Below are 22254 nucleotides of genomic sequence, written 5' to 3' on the forward strand. Positions count from 1 at the left end.
TAAGATCATGTCGCTCTTTAAAAACGTGCCCACCCAAATTTCAGTGATATACCTATAAGGTTTTGACTGTTTATACATTTTTGTGAGTATATTTCCTGATGGGAATTTGAAATTCCTGAGTCTTTACCAGTGGGGGGGGGCAGACCTTTTGGGCAGGTGTGCCACAAATTAGCGTGCTGGGTTTTTGGTTGTAGCCGTGTTGGTCTAAGGACATAGGCAGGCAAGGTTCTTTGGGTAGATGTGATATCTCTTATTAGACCAACTGAGTAGTTGGGAAAAAAGTTCTTAGCAAGCCTTCAGGCGCAGTCACCCTTCTTCAGGCACAGGGAGTCTCTGCTGGTCTGAGACTGCAAGGAATGAGAGAAGCAAAAAGTATGGTAGGAGGTCAGTGAAAATGTAAATAGGCAGAAATTAGGAAGAGAAAAGGTAAAGCAGGGAAGGGACGGGCGAAGAAAGCAGGGGAAAAACAAGGCCCAAGGGACACATTACAGAAAAGAGGCTGTCTGTGAAAAAGAAAATAGTTGGAGATCAGCAAACTTATTTTTTCACAGACAGCCTCTTTTCTACCTTGTATTATAGCACTGTAATGTGTCCCTTTGACCTCCCCTTCCCCCCCCCCCAACTTTCTCCCTCTCCCTTACCTGCTTTACCTTTTGTTTTTCTAATTTCTGGCTACAGTAAAATCTGTTATCCAGCATCCCTGGAGTAAGGGAATTGCCAGTTATGTAAAAACTCTGGTTATCTGAAATAACCTGGCAGGGTTTTCAGATAACATGGAGCTGGTGGGAGGGAGGTGTGGCATGCAAGCTTTCCCCCACTCCACCCCTGCATCCAGCTGGTGGAACGGGAGAGTGGGGGTGGCGGCTGCATGCAGAGCAGCGGCAGCACAGGGTGGTGGGTGGCAGTGAAAACCACTGCATGTGAGCTTCCCGCCCTTCACCCCCTGTGTCCAGTCAGCCGAGTGGCTGGAAACTCTGGTTAATGGAGTATTTTGGTTGGTTAAGTACTGGACAGCAAGAGATTTTACTGTATTTACATTCTCACTGACATCCTGCCACACTTTTAGCTTCTCTCCCTGTGCCTCAAGAAGGGTGACTGAGCCTGAAAGCTTGCTAAGAACTTTTTTTCCAACTTCTTGGTCTAATAAAAGATATCACATCTACTCAGAGAACCTTGCCTACAAATTAGCATAGCACTCTCCCTGAGGGCCACTCTGATCCCTTTCCCCAATCTGATCTGATGCCCTGTTTTCTGCTCCCTGTCGTATCTGCTGCTGTTCTGCCTCCCTATCCCCTCCCTAATCTGCTGCATGCCACACATGAAGCTTGCCCAGGCTGCTGTGGTGCTTTTGCTGCAGGTTACCTACTAACAGTTGTTTTTAATTTTTTTTTATATTGAATCAAGTTACACTTTTCTTTTCTCCTTTGGTTCATTTATACTGAAAATGTTTTGACTGTATGCTTATATTGTTCATCATAGTAGCTCTATTTTCTCTCTTTGACTGACCACAGTTCCCAAGAACTCTAAAAGATGAAAAGTCTTACTTCCCCTCTATTAATTTTAGAGTCTGTCATATTTTTTGCTGTGTCTGAATTTCAGCTAGCATAGACACATTTATCTTTTCCCATAGTATTCCCATATGGGAACAGTGACAGCTGCCCTATCCCAATTTTATAAAATATCTAGAAGAAATTATATTATGTTATGTACATTTCAATGACATTCTGGACTATTTATGTTTTAATGCTTCCTCCCTTGATACTTTTTGTTTTGATAATTGAGATTTTTAGACACATAAATCATTTAAGTCTAAAATCAAAGGAAATATATTAACTTATTTCCTTGTAACTGAAACAAGTCTGCTGAAAATAGTCTGGACAATAATTTCTATCCTTACCAAGGCTGTAATCCTTCCAGCATTCTTAAGTGTCACAACTTTACACATTACTAGCTCAAAAGAGTTCGTGTACATTAAATATCTACATGAAACTTTTCAGGATTGGGATCTAAAATGTATCATTTTGTATAAAATGACCTGTAATAACTGATATTTCCTTCATATCTCATCCCATAACAGACTATATCTAAGCATCACCTCTAAGCCAAAACTCTTTTCTCTCAAGTTACCTATTCCTCTAATTGATAGCAATATTTTGGACTGTATTGTTATGGAAAACTTATGACAACCTTTAATCTTCCTTCATTTGGGTCCCTCTCCCACTGCGCTACATCTGCAACTCCCAACTTGCATGTATTCTAGCTCACCACTGAAGCTTTCCATTCACAGCAATGAAGATTTTGCCAGGGCCTCAGCAGCAGTAAACTGAAGCTTAATTTAGCATGTGCCTTCATGAAGCTCAGTTCCTCCAGCTGATTTAAAGTCTAGAAAGATACCGAGTCAGATTTCTGGCCTCTGTGTAAGCTCACATAGTTTCATTGAAGTGAGTGGAACTCTGCCAATTTAGAGCAGCTGAGGGCTTGATCTGTAGGATTTACCCTGATTATCTATTAAAAATGTAGAATGGTGAAGCAGAAGCTCCAATAACACATTCCTCAGGGAATCCTTGTTGGATACCTGAATATACTTTCTAAATGTTGTGTGATTACTATACTTAGATCTTGTGTACTCTGTCAAAAGCTATTGTGAAGGCATTTAAAATAAGACTGGATGAAGTCCACAGGAGAATACTGCATTGAAAGCAGGTGACTGAAAAACACTATGCTTATCTCATCCCTGATTTCCTTGTCTGTAATCATTGCAAATACTCTGTCTTTTCCCTCAGAGAATCCTGGAAGTTGCAAGTCCATTAACTCATGTGTACACTCAGGACTATTTTTGTTAGTTTTTATTCGGAGTCTGTTCCAGGCAAGTTGCCATTTTTTGCCCCAAAGCCCAAAACTATCTGGTCTATCTGGAATTGATCACAATCTGCATTGCTTTTACTGACTGGACTAATTGATGCTATTAAGTGACGTTAACAAACATTATCAACTTGCTCTTCTACCTGGCTGCTCCAGTAATAGTACTTCTCCTATTAGCCTTTCTGATAACCATCCATCTTTTCTGGTTCTTTTATCCTATATCTTAATTGAGTTTTGTATCCAGACACTGAAGAAACTCATTTTACGATACTAGAAGCTAACACTAATGCTTTTTTTCCCCATTTTTTTCTAGATAAAGGTCTTTCCTTGCTAGGCTATCATCTATGCAACTATAGTGTGACCAAAAATGTCTTTAAAATGGTTGCCTATCAAAAGTCATATGAGAAAAACACCTTATGTGGAGGATGGATTCCATGGATGGTTTGTCCCAAAACTTACCACAAAACTAAGTATCGTACTATTGAAGTCCCTGAGACTGTGAATTTTACAGATTGCTGTGAAGGTTATGAGCAAGTCGGACTCTACTGTACTTTATGTAAGTATTAGTCAGATCAACTGCTTAAATCAATGGTCCTTTTCATAGGTGATTCACTGTAGACAGTGACTCAAGAAGTTAAGTTTTTGTAAGTGCATGTTTGTCTGCTGAAGGCAGTGAGTTTGCAAAAGTCAGTGGTACATCTACCCAAAATGTCTCTTGTGGATTGAAAAGGCACATTTTATAATGCATTCTTATACTTCAATTTATGTAACAGATTCAGTGAACAAGCAACATTCTAAATGAGTTTGGATAATGCATTACCTTGTCATTCTTACAGCTGATCTTTGCATGGCAGGGTTAAGGCACATTTGGAAGATAGCATAGAGTCTACTGTATAGTCACTGTATGTAGTCTGGAGATGACTTCGTTTTACAAGCTTATTGTTAAGTGCTGCCAAGAACGCAACAGCTTCATTTAATAAGGTTTACTATTAACATAATCTTCAGTTTGGCGTCATGCTGGGGCAGCCAGCCCACACAAATTTTGCTTTGGACTTTTGTGATTTAAACATTACTTCCCAATTTCACATTGCAACTACATCTGCTCTAATTTTCTCATGACTCTTTTTACTTTGCATATTTACTTCATTACTCCCAGGTTTGCTTGAAAGGTTGGGAAATGTAGGTCTAACTTTTGAATTTGTAGTAAAACTCCAAAATGGGAAAGACCTTGCTGCTGCTGCTGTTGTGGTAAACATTTTGTTTAGGGCTGCTTTTGGTACAAAAGGTGGGATGGACACTTAGGGTCAGATTCCATTCCACCTGTTAGGCACATAAGTGGATTGAGGTGCCTACATTTATTTTGCCCTACTTGAAAAACTGTGGGGGCACCTACACAAGATGCTTACTGTGGAGTTGCCTAATTAGCTCCATAGTAAAGCGTCTCCATTTACACATGTGGCAGTATTAGGCAAGAGTAAACTAATTAACTCTGCCATAGATTAGTACTGCCTGATACTAGTAACTATAACAGAGGAATTATTTAATCCGCTGCAATGCATGTGTTGATGGTGACCAGGGCTGGATGGGGTATGAGAGTGCTAGCCCTACAATGGAGCACCCTTGTGCACCAGCCAACCCCTCTGCAGCATGTTGAGCTAGGGTGGAACAGTTCTGGACTGGCAGGCTGACTCCCACATCCCCCTGCCAGCCGAGACAGAGCAGCTGTGGTCCTGGATGCATGTGTAAACACTGTCTGGGAGCAATAAACTCCAGTGAGAACTGTGCTGGATGTTATTGCATTGCATTAATATTCAAATGTAAATGTGCCTGGTTAGTACAAAAAATGGATGGGCTCCCTTCCTCCTCCTCCTTGCTGCTTTTCTGTGATTTAATTCTGAGGGTAAGATGACAATGTATATATGGAAGTAGGTGCATTAATGGATTTTCAGGGACTTGAACAGAGTGGAATAGAATCACACTTAGCCCCCATGCCCACTTAGGTTCCCAGTAAGTGGAATACAATCTGGCCCTTACTCTGAGTATTTTGGGTAATCTTTAGTTAAGAATGGCTTTAACTACACTGAAATAAATCACTTAAGTATCCACTATGCTTAACATTATCATAAAAGATGATTCAGGTTTTACTGGTACAACTTTCTTTTGTAGATAAGCCCTTATACTCCAAAAGCACTTACATACATGTAAAAATCCAAGCACTATTTGTCATCTATTACTTATTAAATCACTCTTTAGAAATGGAAGATTTCCACTGGATTGACTGGAACATAAGAAGGGTCTCTATCTTTATCTTATGTCTTCCTTAAAACCATCTGCTAGGAAAAAACAAAACATAGTTAGAAATAATTCCTGCCCTGGTTTTATTGATCCATGCAACTCATGTTGGCTGACACACAGCGTAAATCAATGCAGAATTGGGCCCACAGAAGCCAATATTTCCACGAAGTATCTTCAAGCTGTCAGAAAATTGCTATCGATTATACAACATTTCTGGAAGGAAGGTAGATGGAAAACTACTATGGATCAAAGCCTTCTCAAGATTTGCTTCTAGGGAGTTGCCTGTTTAAATAACTGGAGCTGAGGAGTGGGAAGGGAGTTGTTTATTTATGTTACACAAATTAAGAAAATTCATTATTTTTACAGAGTAACTAGTGATTTTTTTGGATACCTCAGTTTTGGTGTTCCTGACTTTAACCACTGTTATGATTGTGATTTTCATAGGGTGGGTGTTCAGGCCTTAGTCTAGCATTGTCACACCACTAATATACTTACCTGTTCTGGACATGTTTGTCAATGGTATGTCATAGTTATTTTAGATGATTTTCCTTTGAAGAAAATTACCTTTCAGTCATAAATGAATTTACATATTTTGCAGGTGATTTCTGGTTTTGGATTATTCAGGCACTTTATTTTGCTTCTCAGAGTATTAGTCATAACTTCTATGAATGGTAATGCACTGTCTAGACACAATCTTAAATAAATGATGAAAGGAGGAAATTGGAACTACTGGAATTACTGCACTACATTCCATTAAAGTATTTGTGTTTTCTTCCTGGTGTTATCCACAGTGACCTTTTCTGTGTTGGAATAAGAGTAGAATGATCTGTATAGTCTTTGTGCACATCTTCCTGCTAATTTTTCCACCTTCCCTTTTCAGAAACAATAATTTACCTTTGCCTCTGTGTTTTTTCTGTTTCTTTGTTTATCATTTGGGGAGCCAGCATAAGCATGTGACTGCTATAATTTCTACAGTAGCTCCTTCTAGTATTAATCCTAGTATTATGATAATAGCATGCCTAACCACCCACCCATACCTTAAAAGAACAATATTAATGTTGTAAAGTCAAGCATTTTAAAGTTAGGAAGGGCCAGAATTAAGGTGCTGTGTACATATGAGTTTAGATGCAGTCTTTATTTACACAGTCATGTACAATCTTTCTCACAAGGCTCTTTCCTAGTTCAGTGCACAGAATGGACAGTGCTAACATGAGTTCAGTATTCTATATTTTGTTGTATCCACATTGTTCAGTGTGTGAGTCCATGTTTCTGCAGACAGTATGATTATTTCTCAATGAACTTTTCTATACTCCTATCATTAGAGTATATAAGAGTTTCATAAACATTAATTAATATCTTTACAAAAGCTGTGTATGGCAAAAGGTGGTGCTATCCCTATTTAACAGATGAGGAAACTGAAGTACAGAGAGATTAGTCACAAGAATTCACAGATTGTAGGAGCTCAGTTTGAAACAGCTGAGACCTGTTTTTTTTCCAGAGTAATTAATTTTTTTATGGCATTGCGTGTTCCAAAGCACAGCTTTCAATGGGTGCATGTAGATGAAACAGGGGTTTACTTCACCCTAAATTGAAGCGGGTGGTTTTTAAAAACACCGCTTTAATTTGGGGAAAAGTAAACCCCCGTGTCATGTACACTCATGTCTTACCTGCCTCTCTGGCGGTGGGGAGGGGAGGGTGAGTTGCCGGTAGGCGCAGCAGTCCCTGGGCTGCGGGGGTGGGGGCTGGTGCTTCACTCTGTGATAGTGTCCCCCCACTGGCAGCTGCTGCCTGCATGCACCCAGCTCAGTTTCACTTTAGTTTCACTTTAGTACTCAGTACTGTTACAAGTCAGGCACCAAAAAACTGAGTGTGCAATTGGCAATTACCTTTGAAAAGTGTGGGTGAAGTCACTTTCCCAGCATTGTACAGCAAATCTTTCTAGCAGGAAAAGATGGGATCCAGTTCTCTAGGGTGGTATTTAGCTGCTTTGACCATGAGACGACACCATGCTTTCTCTTCCTGCAGTTCCTTGCTTCATTTGTTACATACCTTCCAACTTCCTCAACAAAGGAAGCAGGAGACCTGCTGACAATAGTCTCCTTCACTAGATAACTATAGTTTATTCCCAGAATGGGGAAAAAAATGTGTTCATGTAATTAAAGACAGCCCAGCCAGTCTTAATTCGCTAATCTGTTTTGTCTCTTTACCTCTCATCCACACAGTGGCTCCACAACCTGTGTCCCCTAACTCCTAATCATAGTTTTCCTCTCTTCCTACACTTCTGCCCCTGGCAGTTTGTTACAGTCTTCTCCCTCTAGTCATACCAGTTTTGGGTCACGTTTCTTCTGCATTGACTTTTGGCACCTTCCTTCTCTATGCTATCTGGGTGCTGGCAGAGAGGTCGCAAAGAGCACAGCATTCAAGGCTCCCAGCTTCCAGTCCTAGTTCCTGGACTCAGCATAGCTCAAAACCAGGGGCAGATCGGGGGGGGGGGGGGCAGTGGTACAAATGTACCCCCCCTTTTAGTTGACCATGCTGCAGGAGCAGCAAGGGGGACTTTTTTTTAAATCCCCAAAGCAAGTAAGAACCTCCTCTCCCTTCTCCTCCATGATCAGTGGCACACCCCCTCCTCTCACCTTTCTTGCCCTCCACTTCACCCATGGTGTCAAGGAAGCAGGCAGGGGAAGTTCCAGATTTGCTCCTCCCCACTTCAGCCAGGCTCAGGTAGGGATAGCAGCAGCAGTAGGCAGGTTTCTTCTCTCTGCCTGGTCCCCTCCAGTGTTCCCTGCCAGCCAAGGGGCAAGTCCATCAGTGTCTCTAGCCAAGCCTGGCTCCGTATACAGTCCATCTGGAGGGGGACAGGAACAGCTCTGGAGCCTACCCCCATCCCAGACCAACTGGGGACAAATGCAGCAGCACTGGGAAGGGCAGGGGGGTAGGGGGGGGCACTGGAAAAGGGAAAGGGAGGAGAGAGAATGTATAGGAGGAGAAAGAGGGAGAGAAGATTTTTTACCTGTTTGAGGGGCCTAAAATCCTTTGCTACTGCTTTTATGACACAGTTTGCCCACCCTGGTAGGGGAGTGGGGTGGGAGCAGGGGGTACATCCACCCTGGCAGCATAGGTTGCTGCCCCCACACCCCCCTTTCTGAAATCCTGTATCCGTCCATGCCCAGGATAGACCGTTTCAGAGAAAGTCCTATACTGCAGCATGCTCTGTGAGGTTGGACACTTCTCAGATTTTAGCTACTAAAATCTATACAGTTTCTAGTAAGCATGTTTGAACAGAGATATTTCAAGAGCTTATAACTGGCTACATTCGGTAGATTTTTCAGAGGAATGACAAAAGGTCATGGCTACTTGGCATAAAGGCCATCCCGCTGCCAAATTTCAGCTCCCTGTTTTGAAGCACAGGGGAACCAGAGCTTTACAAAGAGAAGGTCCAGAATATTTGATCATGAGCTGAAACATTGTAGTTGACACTTTTCCTTCCAGGAAAATGTGGCTCAAGGCAAATGCCTGGTATGGAAAATTTCAGTCCAAGCAAATTAGTTTTTGTAAAGTTATAAGCAACTGAAGACAGAGTTTTATAATGGGGAAATGTCAGATAACCTTGATAATAGCCAGTGCCCCCAGCCTCTCCTATGTACCACTCTGTTAGTTCACTTGTCTGTCCCTTTGGCAATTGCAGTACTTCTGTCCTCTGCCAGACCATGCCCTCAAACAGTCTCAGGGCAGAGGTGCAAAGGGAAATCTCGGTGAAAGCTGGGCATTCTTGATCTAGCTAAAAGAGGTTATTGTTGAGTTAATTGTGTCCCTTAGCATCTGCCTCCCAGGGGATTCTTCCTGAGCCTACTGCCTAACTGGAAATCGTGGCTGCCATACGCAGTAACCTTATAACTGAGTTCTTGGTTGCTAGGCAATGGGTTCCTCATTTCTAGTTCTCTAACTTTATACACAGAATGAAGGAAAAAGGATTATGCTTTATTCTTCTGACAGATGAACCAACAGTGTTCATTGGTTTGCTCCTCAGTGCTATGGCTGCCTGGCAGATGGCTTAGTTCTGGGTGACTGTTCTCATGATAATTGAAGCAGAGGGAATAAATTGACTTTAGAAGTGCCTCTGATATGATTAGACAGAAATGTGATGTGAATCTGTCTTTGTTGCTGTGCTGATGTAAACATGATGTTCTTTAGATTCTCGATTAATACCTAGTATGGCTCTCAGCCAGGACTCAAGTGAGTTCCCAGCGCTCCTGCTGTTTTCTGAGATTGCATGTGAGACATTAATTGTTTGTGCCACAGTTACACATGCTATAAAAAGAGCTGGGTAAAAAAGCTGTATTGAACATCAAACCCAGTTAAACAGAGTTTGGGATACAGGTTTTGATGCACATATAAATCCGACTCTTGTTCACAGAAAGTTAGTTAGTGAAAGTAAATTTGAAGTTGTCTGTACAATTGGCAATGTTTGTATCACAGCAGCACATACAAGCCCCAGCTGATACTGGGGGGCCTATTGTGCTGGTTTGTGGTCAAACACCTAGTGAGAGACAGTCCCTACATCAAAGAACTTGCAATCCAGACAGATAAGATTGGAAACAGAGAGAGAAAAGCCACGGTTTTACAGAAGGGGGCTGAGAAGAGAGATTAAGTGACTTGCCCAAGGACAGCCTGTGGCAGAGCTGGAAGCTGGTTTTGTCCCAGCAGAGTGCCTTAAACATAATATCTGTCAGGGAGCAGGAAGCTGGGGTTCACCACTGAGATTCACCTTTGTTGAAGGTTAACTTCCAACTGAATTTTCAGGGTTTGTTTTCCTTCTGGCCTCAATGGAACAAATTGCAGAAATGAAGTCCCCAAATCCTTTGCAAAATAAACCTTGGAGGCTGCAAATAGCTCTGCTTGAACACACATTTTTATGCATATAAAGAGCAAAATAGAGTTAAGAAAATTTTTTTTGAAATATTTTGGACCCCAAACTTCAGTTTGCATGCCCATTATTTAGACTGCAGGTACAATAGCAGCAATTGAACATGCAAATGTTCCTTTAGGAGTCTAAACAGATGATTTCTCTATGGAATTAGTATGACTGTTGTGTGTCCCAGTTGCAGAAACTGTACTGCAAACTATGCATGTTTAACTTTCTTGTGTGGTGGACACACTAGGGATTACAGAGACAGTTCCAGAGCTAAAAGCAAGATCCTGCTATAACTTGAGGTAAAAAACCAAAGCTGTAATAGACTTGTGTCCTCCAGGGATAAGCAAAGCATGTCTGTGCGCTAGGAATACACAGTTGCTAGCAGATTACATATGCTTACTTTAAATCTTGATGGATAAAGATCATTTGACTGTTTAAGGAGTATGTTTAGCTGGAGCACAAAGTCTCAACTTTAATATTGTCATCCACTTTGCAGAAACATCAGATTCACTTGTAATCAGCACTCTGGGAAATTGAAGACCATGAAAATTAGCAGTGCTTCTTGAATTCTGTGGAGACTGGGTTGTGATAAGTGCATTTTTTCATACATTGAACATCTTTGGTTCCAGTCACAGGAATCACTTTAATTTTTCTCCTTGCTGATGTTAATTGTGCAGTTAGTAGACTGGAACTTTGTGATATGAAAAAATACTGGGGATAAAATGAATAGAAAAGCCGAGAGAGATCTATCTAAACACATTATGTGGAAGGGTTATATTTGTGTTATATTTGATGGATTTATTGAAGGAAAGTTCATATGAACATGATCTGTATTACACAATACTCTTTTGGTCTTTCTCAGATTGAGGATAACTAATGAGATGTCCAATAACGGAAAATCACTTATTGGTATGCTTCCAGGAAAGTTGTTTAAATTTTATTTAGGAAGTGGTAATGCTTCTCCTTAGCTACCCTCTGTGTTGGGTAGTCTCTTTCAGGATAACAACCTCACAGAACTCCTTGAAATCAAATGGAGGCTGTCAGAGTTTAAATCTGCTCTCCCTTTCCTCATGTGTGTAGAATGAGTGTGACTGAGAGTGCTGTTTACCCTTTTAAAAAACCAACACATTTATATCTTTGTGTAACATGATAATTTAAGATTTCTGAAAGTGTTATGGGGCAAACCTCAACATTCTCTCTTTTTTTTTCTCTTTCAAATGGAGCTGGTCAAAATATAGGAAAATTATTTCAGGACAATATAAAATGTATTGCTGTTTTGCAGAGCTTGAAAATGTGTCCCTCTTTTATATCTTGAAATTAAAATGTATTTATGGAGACCACATTTATCAAGTTAAATTTTCAATAAGAATATCATAAACATCATAAAAAATGTATCATGTCAACAATTTTCTAAGGAAAAACTGATTGTAAGTTAGTTTTTTTTCTTCCCATAACATCACAACACCTCATTTAGGAGCAGGTGTCTGCCATAAACTGAATATCCCAGTGTTAGGGGAAAGAAAAATCACAGACAATTTAATCTCTCTTTCTTCCTCTCTCTTTCTTTTTAAAACAGCCCTAAATAGATCCAGTGAATTTGCCTCAAGGCCTGGTATTTGTCCAAAGGAAGATATGGAAACATCAAATTATTCATGCACATTTGACACCGACTGTCCAGGACTTAAAAAATGCTGCAACTCATCCATAGGAGCAGGCTGTGTTACTCCTTTACCAGGCGGTATGTTATCTACACATTCTTACCCCTGCTCCTAGCTCCACCCAAAGAAATAAGCCATAATTTTTTCTGCTGAAGATGAAGATAAATAGAGCAACTGTTAATCTGTTCTTTCACAGCATCTGATGAAGTGAACTTAAGTTCACAAAGCCTTGTGCTCTCTATATATCTTATTTAGTTAATCGACAAGATGCATATCTGTCCTGCCTTCTGCTTGACTTCAGACTAACATGAGTAACTACCCTCATCTTTATAAAATAAAAAGATTAATCAATTCAAGGATGATCAATTTTAGTAGTTGGCCTTGTGAGTCCCTTGCAACAAGATTTTAGGTTATAGTATACCTTTTTAGTATACCTTTATCCTAAAATCCTTCTCCTTGTTTGAGCCACAGCCCACTGCTGTTTCTAAGAATTTTGCTATTTGCCCTGAATAAGACCCAAATTATTTGTTGTTTTAAATGTGTTCAATTACAGAGAGGAACCTAAGAAAATACTGGTTTAATGCATCAGTCCTTGTGAAAATGGATTTTAATGAATTACACAGAATAGATCCAAGACTTTTGAATCATTCACGCCTTCTGCATGCCCTGGTATGTACTAATTCAAAAGTTCTTATGTTTCTCATATGATATCAGGGATGCTCAAATACCAGGATAAACTAGGCATGCCAAAATGAAAGAGAGCTTGTGGTCCTTTGTGCTGATCAGGACCTTATTATGCAGCTGCTCCACTGTGCCCTTCTAAGATACAGAAGGTAGGGGAATTGTGCAACATATTCCAAGCAGGTGAATGCAAGATTCATTCTTGATTATTTCAGTTTCACATTTATCTCAATTTGACATTTATCAAGACTTTGGCTAAAGGAATCTAAAGTTCATAGACTTGAAGTTATCATCTTTTTTCTATTCCAGTTATGCTTTGGCTGACTCTAAGCCCTGGCTAAGTCTTGGCTTCAAAACACACAATTTAGTTGCGATTTGTAGAGTTCTAGAGTATGGATGTTTTTAAATTTGGAGTCTTGGAGCTCTTGTACATGTGATGGTTGTCACAACGTACACATGACAAAAATGTCATTTGTGTGGCTTAATGGCATCACTTTACATGCGTGCCAGTTTTGGGAGGTTTAGATGAGTTTGCATTATTGCAAACTAAACTACATCCAAATACAGTTTAGTTTGCAATGTTACAAATTGCAACAATGCAGCTGTCAGCTTGCTTCCTGACTGTGGGAGTGGCAGAAAGGTTCCATAGAAAAAAAGGATCTAGTCCCTCACTGTCTCTGCCTTCAGCAGGTAGCTGCTGACTAGGGGCCTGATCCTTTTTTTTTTTTTTTTGGTGAAGTCTGCCCACCTTTCCCACCATCAGGGAGCAAGCTGCCAGCAGGATGAGCAGCCCCTGAGCTGCAGGGGGTCCAATCCTTCCCTCCATGGTGGCAACACCCCCTCAGGGCCACCCGGGTAGGCTGCTACTGGGCCAAGTGCTGCCCCAGCTTAGAGGCAGCACCCGACCCGATCCAACTGTTCCCCGAGCCTGCCCGCTTGAAGCCCACTGGGCACTGCTTCCCGGGTGGGCTAGGGGCAGAGTTAGATCATGCCAGGTGCTGCCTCCTACCTGAGGCAGCACCCAGCCTGCTAGCAGCCTGCTTGGGTGGCCCCGGGAGGAAGGACTAGGGCCCACCTATATAGCTCAGGGGCTGCTAGGCCCGCTGGCAGATCACCCCTGGGCTGCAGTCAGGTTCCAGCTCCGACCAAAAAAAAATGATCGGGCTCCTTACCATAATGTAACAGAAAAATTGAAACAGTGGGTTTCAATTAAAAACCCATTATTTCAATTTAGGAGGCATAGAATAAAACCCTGAGGACTAAACCCCCATCACATGTACAAATGCCCTGAGTCAAAACCCATTCTAGAGACAAGTTCCAGCTGGGAAACTGGGACCTAGATAGAAGATGGATTCTGAATCTCTAAAAGTTTGACTGTTTCAATCCATGACTGTCTTTAGGTCACAGATAATTAATTTTCATTACTACAACAGCTAGTAGTGCTCTGCAAAACAATGAGCTTTGTCACATGTGTAGATGAGGAATTACAATGGTAACTCTGTGTGTAGTGTCATTGGGTCATTAGAATGGTGTAATATAGTAGCTACGAGTGTTTTGACTACAGGTGGCATGAAGTGCTCTAATCAACCAAGTAAAACAAAGCTGGGACAAATACATATATGAAATGCTACCATTTACCACATACTTGTTGCTCCTTTTTTGATTAAATTAGAATGACTGCACCTAGAAAGAATCAACTACTAACAAACAACCAAGTGAGCTAGTGTTAAAAAAAAGCTGGTCTCCCTAGAGTGTGACATTTTCAAACTTTAAAGTATTTCTACAATAAATATTCTTACCCTATTGAAGAAACAGTCATCCCAAGCTCAGATCAGACTTTTTAGGAGATTCCCAAAAAAGTAAAATTAGTTATTTTTCTTCATTAGTTTTAATTTCTATACTGCCCTCTGCCAGGTTCCATCTGAGACCTAAAGGATAAGTAATGAAATACAAGACAACCTCTTCTCTTGATGTTGTCTTTTGGGTGGAGACAGAGGCAATGAATAGTAGAAATGTCAGAGGAAAACCTGTTCTACTAAGATTTTCAGCCCAGTTTATAGACTTAGGGGGCATGTCCACACATGCAAGCATGTGCTCTTGCAGCAGCTCAAGTAGAAGTAGTGCAAATTTGAGCCGAGGCTTTTTGCCTCAAGCGCACGTGCTCGGACATGCACTTTGTTGTGGAGCAAATTGTGCCACTTGGGGCAAAATAACCCTGCCTGGCTCCTCCCAGATCTGTAGCCAGGGGGACCTAGAGCCCGGGACCAGCATCTGTGCTGTCCTCAGCAGTACAGAAAGTTGCCCTGGCAAGTAGCCCAGGGCTACTTGCTCTCAGGAGCTTCTGGGGCCCAGCCAGTTGGTACCCGGGGACACTACCCCTTGTGCCAGCTGGAGTGCTGAAGCAGTCCTGAGAGTTCCTTGCATGCTCTACCCACTGCAGGGGTCTGGCAGTGGGGCTGCTGCCTGGCTGTGACCTGCTGTGCACCTGCCGGACCCGGATGGGGACTGCACAGCCAGTAGAGGCACCTGTTTCTCTGGGCCAGCTGCCACTGGGCTGTGGCAGCAGAGTTGGCCTTTGTGCGGCACTTCTGCCATGTGTGCCCCCTGCCCGGCCATCTGGGCAGCTATCGCCCAGAAGATGTTCTCAGTGTGGTGGCCTGCTTTGAACTGTCAAAGCATGTTCTCCTGGCCCCATTTGTCCAGGAGATCAGCCACAGCCAGCTGAGTCTAAGGTGCCAGCTCTGAGCAGGCAGGGTCCTGCCACTGGCCCCCCTAGCAGGAATTCTGGTGTTCCTTATTGGAAAACTGAAAAATCCCTGATAAAAAAAATCCCTAAGTCACTCTGTAAAATACCCCAAAATCCATGTTCCTCCACAATTAAAACAAAACACTACTGTAAAGAGAGAGAGAGTGAGACAGAGACAGCGATCAGTTGGGCAATGTTTTATTGATATATCTACAGTGTTAAAAGCAGTGTGGAAGCCTACCAGTGTCTCTATCATAATAATAAAGTACTTTAAATGAATGTTTCATGAATACTTGAATATATATTTTGCTGCCCGCCCACAGGGGCCACAACCCCCCACACAGGGGCCACGGTCCCCCACACAGGGGTTACAGCCCCCCAACAGAGGCCAAACAGCCCCCACAAGGGCTACCACCCCCTCCTGCAAGGCCCACATGCCCTACCCCAGCCCCCTGATTGCTGCCCCACCTGGCCCCATCCCCTGCCAGCTGCTGCAGCCCCCCCCCGATGGCTGCCCCACACAGCCCCACCCCCCACTTGCAGCCCCAGACCCCCATGGCTGTCCCCTCAACACCAGGCACTGTCACTTAAAAAAAAAAAAGGAAAAAAAAGAAAGTGCTGGGGGTTTTTTGTTTACTGTAGGGATGCTGGGGTGGGGGGGGCAGGGATCGGGGGGCTACGGGGTTGGGGCTGGGCAGGGAAGGGACCTGGGCCTCAGGGGAGGGGGCAGGTGGGGGGGCAGGCAGGGCAGGGATGGGGGGACTGGGGGGGTGGGCAGGGCCAGCAGGTGTCCCACCCATAGTCCCCTTCCCCTCCTCCAGCCCCCGCAACCCCTTACTTACTGGCAGTGGAGCCCTGCTGCTGAAGCACACTACCTGGCAGGCAGCAGGCTTCAGCACCAGGGTGAGGGCCAACCACAGAGACGATCTGGCAGCCAGAGTGGTTTTGTGGAGGACCCAGCCTCCAATTGCCTCAGGGCATGGTCTCCTGCCCCACTTTTTTAACTCTGGTTTTTTTTTAGACCTCTGGATGTCCAGGGGTCTAATTTCACCCACGTACTGCAAACTTGCAGCATGGGGAACGTTTTTTCGTTCCCACACGTGCCTCTTGACCCGTCTCAAAGGGGTTTGAGACAGGGCAAGAGGCATGTGCGCGCTCATCTGGATGCACCCAGGGAGTCAAGGTTTTGAGAAGTGTATTTGGATAAAATCAAAGTTTTTTTTCTCCCCTGCCCCAAGATTTACCTATCTGTAATTATTAGAGGTTTAATGGCAAAATCCAAATAAAATGGGCTTTCCCATTTTGCCCACCATATCCAACACAATTTATTTTAACTACCAGTTTGTGTGTGCTTTTATTTCCCCTCATCACTAATGTCTCCTGCACATTGTAGCTGAGTAACATGTGTGTATATGTATAGATGTATATATAATTGGGTTTTCCTATGAACCTAGACTCTTCTGCATTATAGCCTAATAAGATTAAAGGCTGCCAATCCTAATCTTTCTAAGAGTAGGTTAACCAGTAGAGGACAGTAATAGGGGAGTATATATTAAATAACTTAGCTACAACAAGCCACGTCAAACAGAAACTATTTTTTCACTACATTGCATACCAGTACCTCATCTCTGTGATGATCAGCCAAGTTGTAATGTCTTATGGACACCAACCTAGCTTGCAGAGCACCTATAGTACATGCATTATAGATAACAATTACACCCTAAGAACAGGGTAAAGGAAAATTAATATTGCGAAGTCAAGTGCTCAAAAGTTAAGAAATGGCAAGATTTAGATTCCTGTGTAACTGTTTTTCATGAGATGTGTTTTCCCTGTTCTTATCTCTCTTACAGAATCTAATCCCCCTCTTCTTGCCCAGCCAAAGCCAGCCATCTCTGTTTACCCCTTGACTCTCAACTCCATTTCCTTTGCCCAGCCAGTCCCAGTGTCTTCTTCTGACTGTCAGTGCGAGTTACCTTGCACAATTAGTCATAGACTTGTGTTGTCAATATCTAGTTAAAGTTTCTGATGTTCAGCCCCAGAATGACACAACTGAGACTTCCAGTTACAGGAAAAGTCCTAGTGAGCCCATACAAAAGATCACTTACTTTGTGGGGACAGTGTGTGCACAGACTGGGAAGCTGTTAGAAGCTGGAGCTAGACATGGAATTTTCAGAGATTTAGCTTAAATTGAATGTAAGTGATTTCTACCATGTTTGTGCAAATTCAAATTATTAAAAGGCTTTTACTTTAGTCAAACTTGGGTAGATTTTTGCAGGAACAACAGCTAACACATCCCTGACACAGAGGCCACCTCCTTGCCAAATTCCAGGTCCCTATTCCAATGCATCCTCCTAAAAAGGTCTCAAGAATTTTCTTCACATCCAGTTTCTTTTTCTCTGAAATATGACAATCTGGAATGTTGCTTATTGCCTAAATTTTTTAAGTCTGAAACAGTTCTTGCTCTTCTTAGTTTAGTATTAATTATTAGGAAGTTACTCAGTTATACTGCTAAAGAAACCAAAAACTTGTTCATCTCTTTTTTTAACAGATGACTGGTGCACTACAGCCCTTTCATTCCTCAGTGTACCACATTCAGACTGCTCACGCAGAAACATACTCTGGAACAGTAATATCTCATATTCTCATTGGATTATATCAACCAGCTTCACTAATAACAATTTCTTCTTTGCTGAAAGCCATTATGAAGCGTGTGTATGAAGTTATCGATGTAGATGTACAAGGTGATTGTTTAGTATGACAATGTCCTTTGGGGACCTTTTTCAGTGATGTTATTCTTGTGTCCCATTGATTTTCATGGGAACTATATGGTGGAAAATTTTAAATAGGTGTGTCTAAAACACCCACTTGAGAGCAAAATAAGTTTATAATTAGTAGTATTTTGGATATCAGTATTTTGGTGGGGAATGTTCTTGGTTGCTCAGGAAACAATACAATTTCATAATAATGTAGCACATCTTTATGTTTATTTTAAATATAAAGACATATTGTCCTGAATTAGGGACAAAATATGTTATAGTTTATTATTCTTTAATAAAAATGTCAAGGTACACTTGGAAAGCAGACATGCTTTCTATTTTATAGACGTGTTGCAAGTCAGATGAGTATTTCTAGTCCACTAATTGCTTTACTGTAATAGCTACCTAACATTTAGAGCACGTTTTTGGATCCTGTCATTTTTAAATATGATTGATCTAACAAATATGGCTATTTAAGTGTTGAAACATTTAAGCTCCAAAATATTCATGGCTAGACACTGCTTTCATAAAAAAAAAGAATAATGCTTGCTTATCTGTGAAGACTCAGTCCATCTACTACAGAGCTCAATGCAAGGATCTTCAACAGTTTTAGTAGGTGTAAAACTATGCCCTAGAATTGTAAGAAAGGGCTATACTAATTGTCAAGTTTGTCAAAACAATCTTGAGGTCATATAAATAGAATAGATCTGGAAGCGCTAGAATTGGATCAGAACTGGTGCTAGGGAAGTACTAATAATGAAGTAGATGTGTGTTGCAGTCACATACTCCTTCATGGCCAAACCATGGGGTCTGGGAGTGGTAACAAGAAAGTACATTTTCCTTTCCTCCATGAAGTTCTTGTGAGTGCCAAAAACTTCATGGAGAACACAGCAGAGGCGAGAGAGAGGCAGGAAAGAGATTCAGTTGGAACTGGCATTCCTCTATTCCTCAATTCTTTTGCTTCCTCTATAATGGGCACTGAATTAGACACAAGCCGTGAACACTCTCCAAAGTCAAACATCCTTGTATAATTTATATAGAAAATTGCTTCATTGGGGAATTAGCCTTGAGAATGAAAAACAACACTTTCAAAGTAGGGGTTTTTTCAATTGCTCGTAGCCCAGCTTTTCATCTCAGTTACTCCTACGCAAAGGTAGGGTTACTTCAGGTTCACCTTTGCGTAGTTGGGTTCATAGTCTGGATTTACGTGTGATGAATCTAAATACTGCTTTTAGGATACCTGTAAATTCCATCCTAAATTGAATTCCTCTCCTTAGATGTAAATGAATGTTCCTATGCTGAACTCAATGCATGTCCCCAAAAAGAGCTTTGTATAAACATGGAAGGTTTTTACAGTTGTACATGTGAGCCTGAACATATGGACACAAACTCTAGCCATCTGAGTGGAGGATGTAAAGGTAAGAAAAGTGGGTTTGATTTTCTATTTTTTCCCCCCAGAAGTGGTGAGCACCCATGTGGGGGATATTCTAACACACCATCAGAAGCCATTTGCAGGCCATGATTTTTTGCAGCACAGTTTTTCTCTGCTCTCTCTTGAGTTGTCATTGGTGGATTACAGAGGAGCTGGAAGTTTGCTGCTTCACTGCTGATCATTTTACATCCCTGTCCTCATCTCACATTTCCAAGCTATCCCTTGTACTTTCCTATTGCCAAAAAACTTAGCTGACCCCAGTCCATCTGCCAAAACCTTAGCTTCAACTCCTGCGAACTTCTAAGGTCAAATCACCCACTGTCAACATTTCTTCCTGGAACCAATGCAACAAAACATTTAGGCATCTGCATAGAGCCCACAGATTTCAGTTGAACTGTGTGCATTAAGCAAGTAAATTAGAGTTAGCAGGGCCTTAGCAAACAGCTTTGTTATCCTTTGAGATTTAAGATAGTTTTAAGGTATCAATGGAAAGAGGGAAAATATTTTATTATGCATATTGTACTAGTATAGTCTGAAGGCTTATAAGCTTTTGCACGTGTAGATGATTTTTATTTTGGATATCTTTTACTAGATAATTTGTTTTGCTTAATAATTTCCTTTTTTCTTTATACATGATAGAGTCTACTACAAGATCAACTTCGGATCCAGTTAGTACTAGCAATAGTTCTGTGTCTCTAGATAATTCAACAATTGTTCTGCCAAAATCTGAGAACTCTACTGATTCAGAATGCTGTAAGTAACATTGGGTTTCATCACTTGTTCCTTTCCCTTCTGTCCTGAAAATGATTGAGTTATGATATCTACAGTGACATCTGATGGAGAACAGTAAGAAAGAGCCGCAAGAGATTAACCATTGTATGCCCTAGTTTAATTCCCTTACTTAAGAAATATCCCATGGACAATCTCTTTCCATTTTTCTTATGGGATAGAAAGGTTGTAAAGTTATCTTTTGTCTAAATCACTGAGATGTTCACTGCTTTTGACTCCTGTCTTCATCCTCAACTTTAAACCCTCAACCAGAGGGTATAAATTAAAGTTATTTTAGAAAAGTAGATATGGCTGTTTGTACATACCACGGGGATTTACTTCGGTTTAATTCTCCCTAAATTGAAGTGGTGTTTTCAGAAACCTACTGCTTCAATTTAGGGGAAATTAAACTGAAGTAAATCCCCGTGGCATATACCTGCCTCTCTGGTGGCGGGGAGGGGAGGGTGAACTGCCGGCAGGCTGAGCAGTCCCTGAGCTACAGGGGGGCCGGTGCTTCCCTCTGAGGTGATGGTGTCCCCCAGGTGGCACCCACATGCAGACACCCAACCCAGGTGGTCCCAGGGGCACCTCAGCCGTGGAGGGAATCACTGGCCACCAGCAGCCATGCAGGGGAGCACCAGGCCCTCGTACAGCTCAGGTAGGCAGGCAGGCTCTGGGGAGGGAAAAAAAAAGATCAGGCTTGCTGCTTTTTTATTTATTTATTTTCCTTCAGTCGAGCCTGCCTGCACAGGCTGCTGCTGGGCTGCCCGCATGGGCTTCCTTTACAGTCCCTGAGCTTCACGGGGCCCAGTGCTTCCTTCCGTGTCTGTAACCTAGCAAACTAAAACACCTTGGAGGTGTTTTACTTTGCTGCGTTTATCGCTGCGTTTATCCCATCTATTGTGCAATATGCCAACAGTATAAACAGACACACCATTAAGGCGCATTATGCTGCCATCAGTGTAAACAGCCGCACCATTAAAGTGGTGCAAAAGGGCATTTAAGCCACTTTAAAGGTCAATTTTGTGGTGTGTACAAAGGCCCTATGTCTCCAGTCCTTAGGACTTATCTAGTAGGCAACTATGTCAGGAGATTGGGAATATATCTGTTTTGTTGAAACAGACCTGTTTTTAAGAAATTTTTATTCCTTTATTTTCTGAAGAAGCTCAATCAGCTTTAAAAAGAAGAACAGAAATTATGGTTTCTTGATGCCACATTCTCCAATTCAGTCCTGAGTGTTTTCTAAAGAGAGTGAATCCATATTCTTTTCTCACTTATATCACTGAAATTAGTGGTGTGACTTCAGGTATAAGTCAGGACAGCATTTGTCTGATGAATAAACCAATACAAATACAAAACATTTATACATATTTTATATATAATCATTATTCCAAGGGCAGTGAAGGCTTTTCTTGACGGATTCATAATTCTGCATCCTTACTTATGATGAGTTGTACTCTACTTCATGATTAATCCCATCACTATCAGAATAGGTATTTGTATTACTGTGGATCAATCACAAGTGCTAGTGGCAAATGGAAAACAAACAATAACTGTTACATTAGTAATAAATATATATAACTAATTGCTTTAATTGGGCCACTTAGGGCACAAAGGATGACTCAGTGCAGGGGTGGCAGAATCTGGCTTTGTATATTGCCAAGAGCAATTTTACCTTATTGATCATAAAAGAAGCATTTTGGATGTTTCCTTGGACAAAATGTTCCTTTCTCTTTTGATGAATCTCCCCAATATTACTATAGATTCTTCTGCAATTAGAAACCATAGAATCTTCAGTGTTACAAGTTGCAGTTTTGAAATATCCTGGAGTGTGAATTCTACTCTGAATCACACTTTCCAAGTTGAAGTTTTCAAGGACAAAGATATCTTCAAAAGCATGGCCACTACAGAAATGAGAGTGGATGTGTCTGACTTGGAAGCAGGTATAATGTATTTGGTGAAGATAAGCTATGAAACTTGTGGAAAAACCATCATCTCCCATCAAAGTGCTAAAACTAGTAAGTATCCAATTTGAGATATTCCATTTCTTTCTGTACCCATTTTCTATGCTTTAATGATACTCCATTATCCCCTCAAAACTCATTTCCATCTTTTTTTCAAAACACTCTTCTTCCGTTAAG

General features: G+C 41.5%; 1 protein-coding gene across 1 annotated transcript in view; it reads left to right on the top strand.

Annotated features, from left to right (window-relative positions):
• Positions 1-374: 374 nt before the first annotated feature.
• Positions 375-22254, top strand: part of LOC102567714 (uromodulin-like 1) — a 79393-nt gene continuing 57513 nt past the window's right edge. Inside the window, exons 1-8 of the mRNA XM_059724348.1 lie at positions 375-384; positions 3176-3418; positions 11649-11810; positions 12284-12399; positions 17706-17898; positions 19191-19331; positions 19985-20098; positions 21877-22131. Of these exons, the coding sequence (XP_059580331.1) occupies positions 375-384; positions 3176-3418; positions 11649-11810; positions 12284-12399; positions 17706-17898; positions 19191-19331; positions 19985-20098; positions 21877-22131 (1234 nt within the window). The remainder of the gene's footprint in view (positions 385-3175; positions 3419-11648; positions 11811-12283; positions 12400-17705; positions 17899-19190; positions 19332-19984; positions 20099-21876; positions 22132-22254) is intronic.

The sequence above is a fragment of the Alligator mississippiensis genome, chromosome 1, assembly GCF_030867095.1.
Source record: "Alligator mississippiensis isolate rAllMis1 chromosome 1, rAllMis1, whole genome shotgun sequence".
NCBI classification, from domain to species: Eukaryota; Metazoa; Chordata; order Crocodylia; family Alligatoridae; genus Alligator; species Alligator mississippiensis.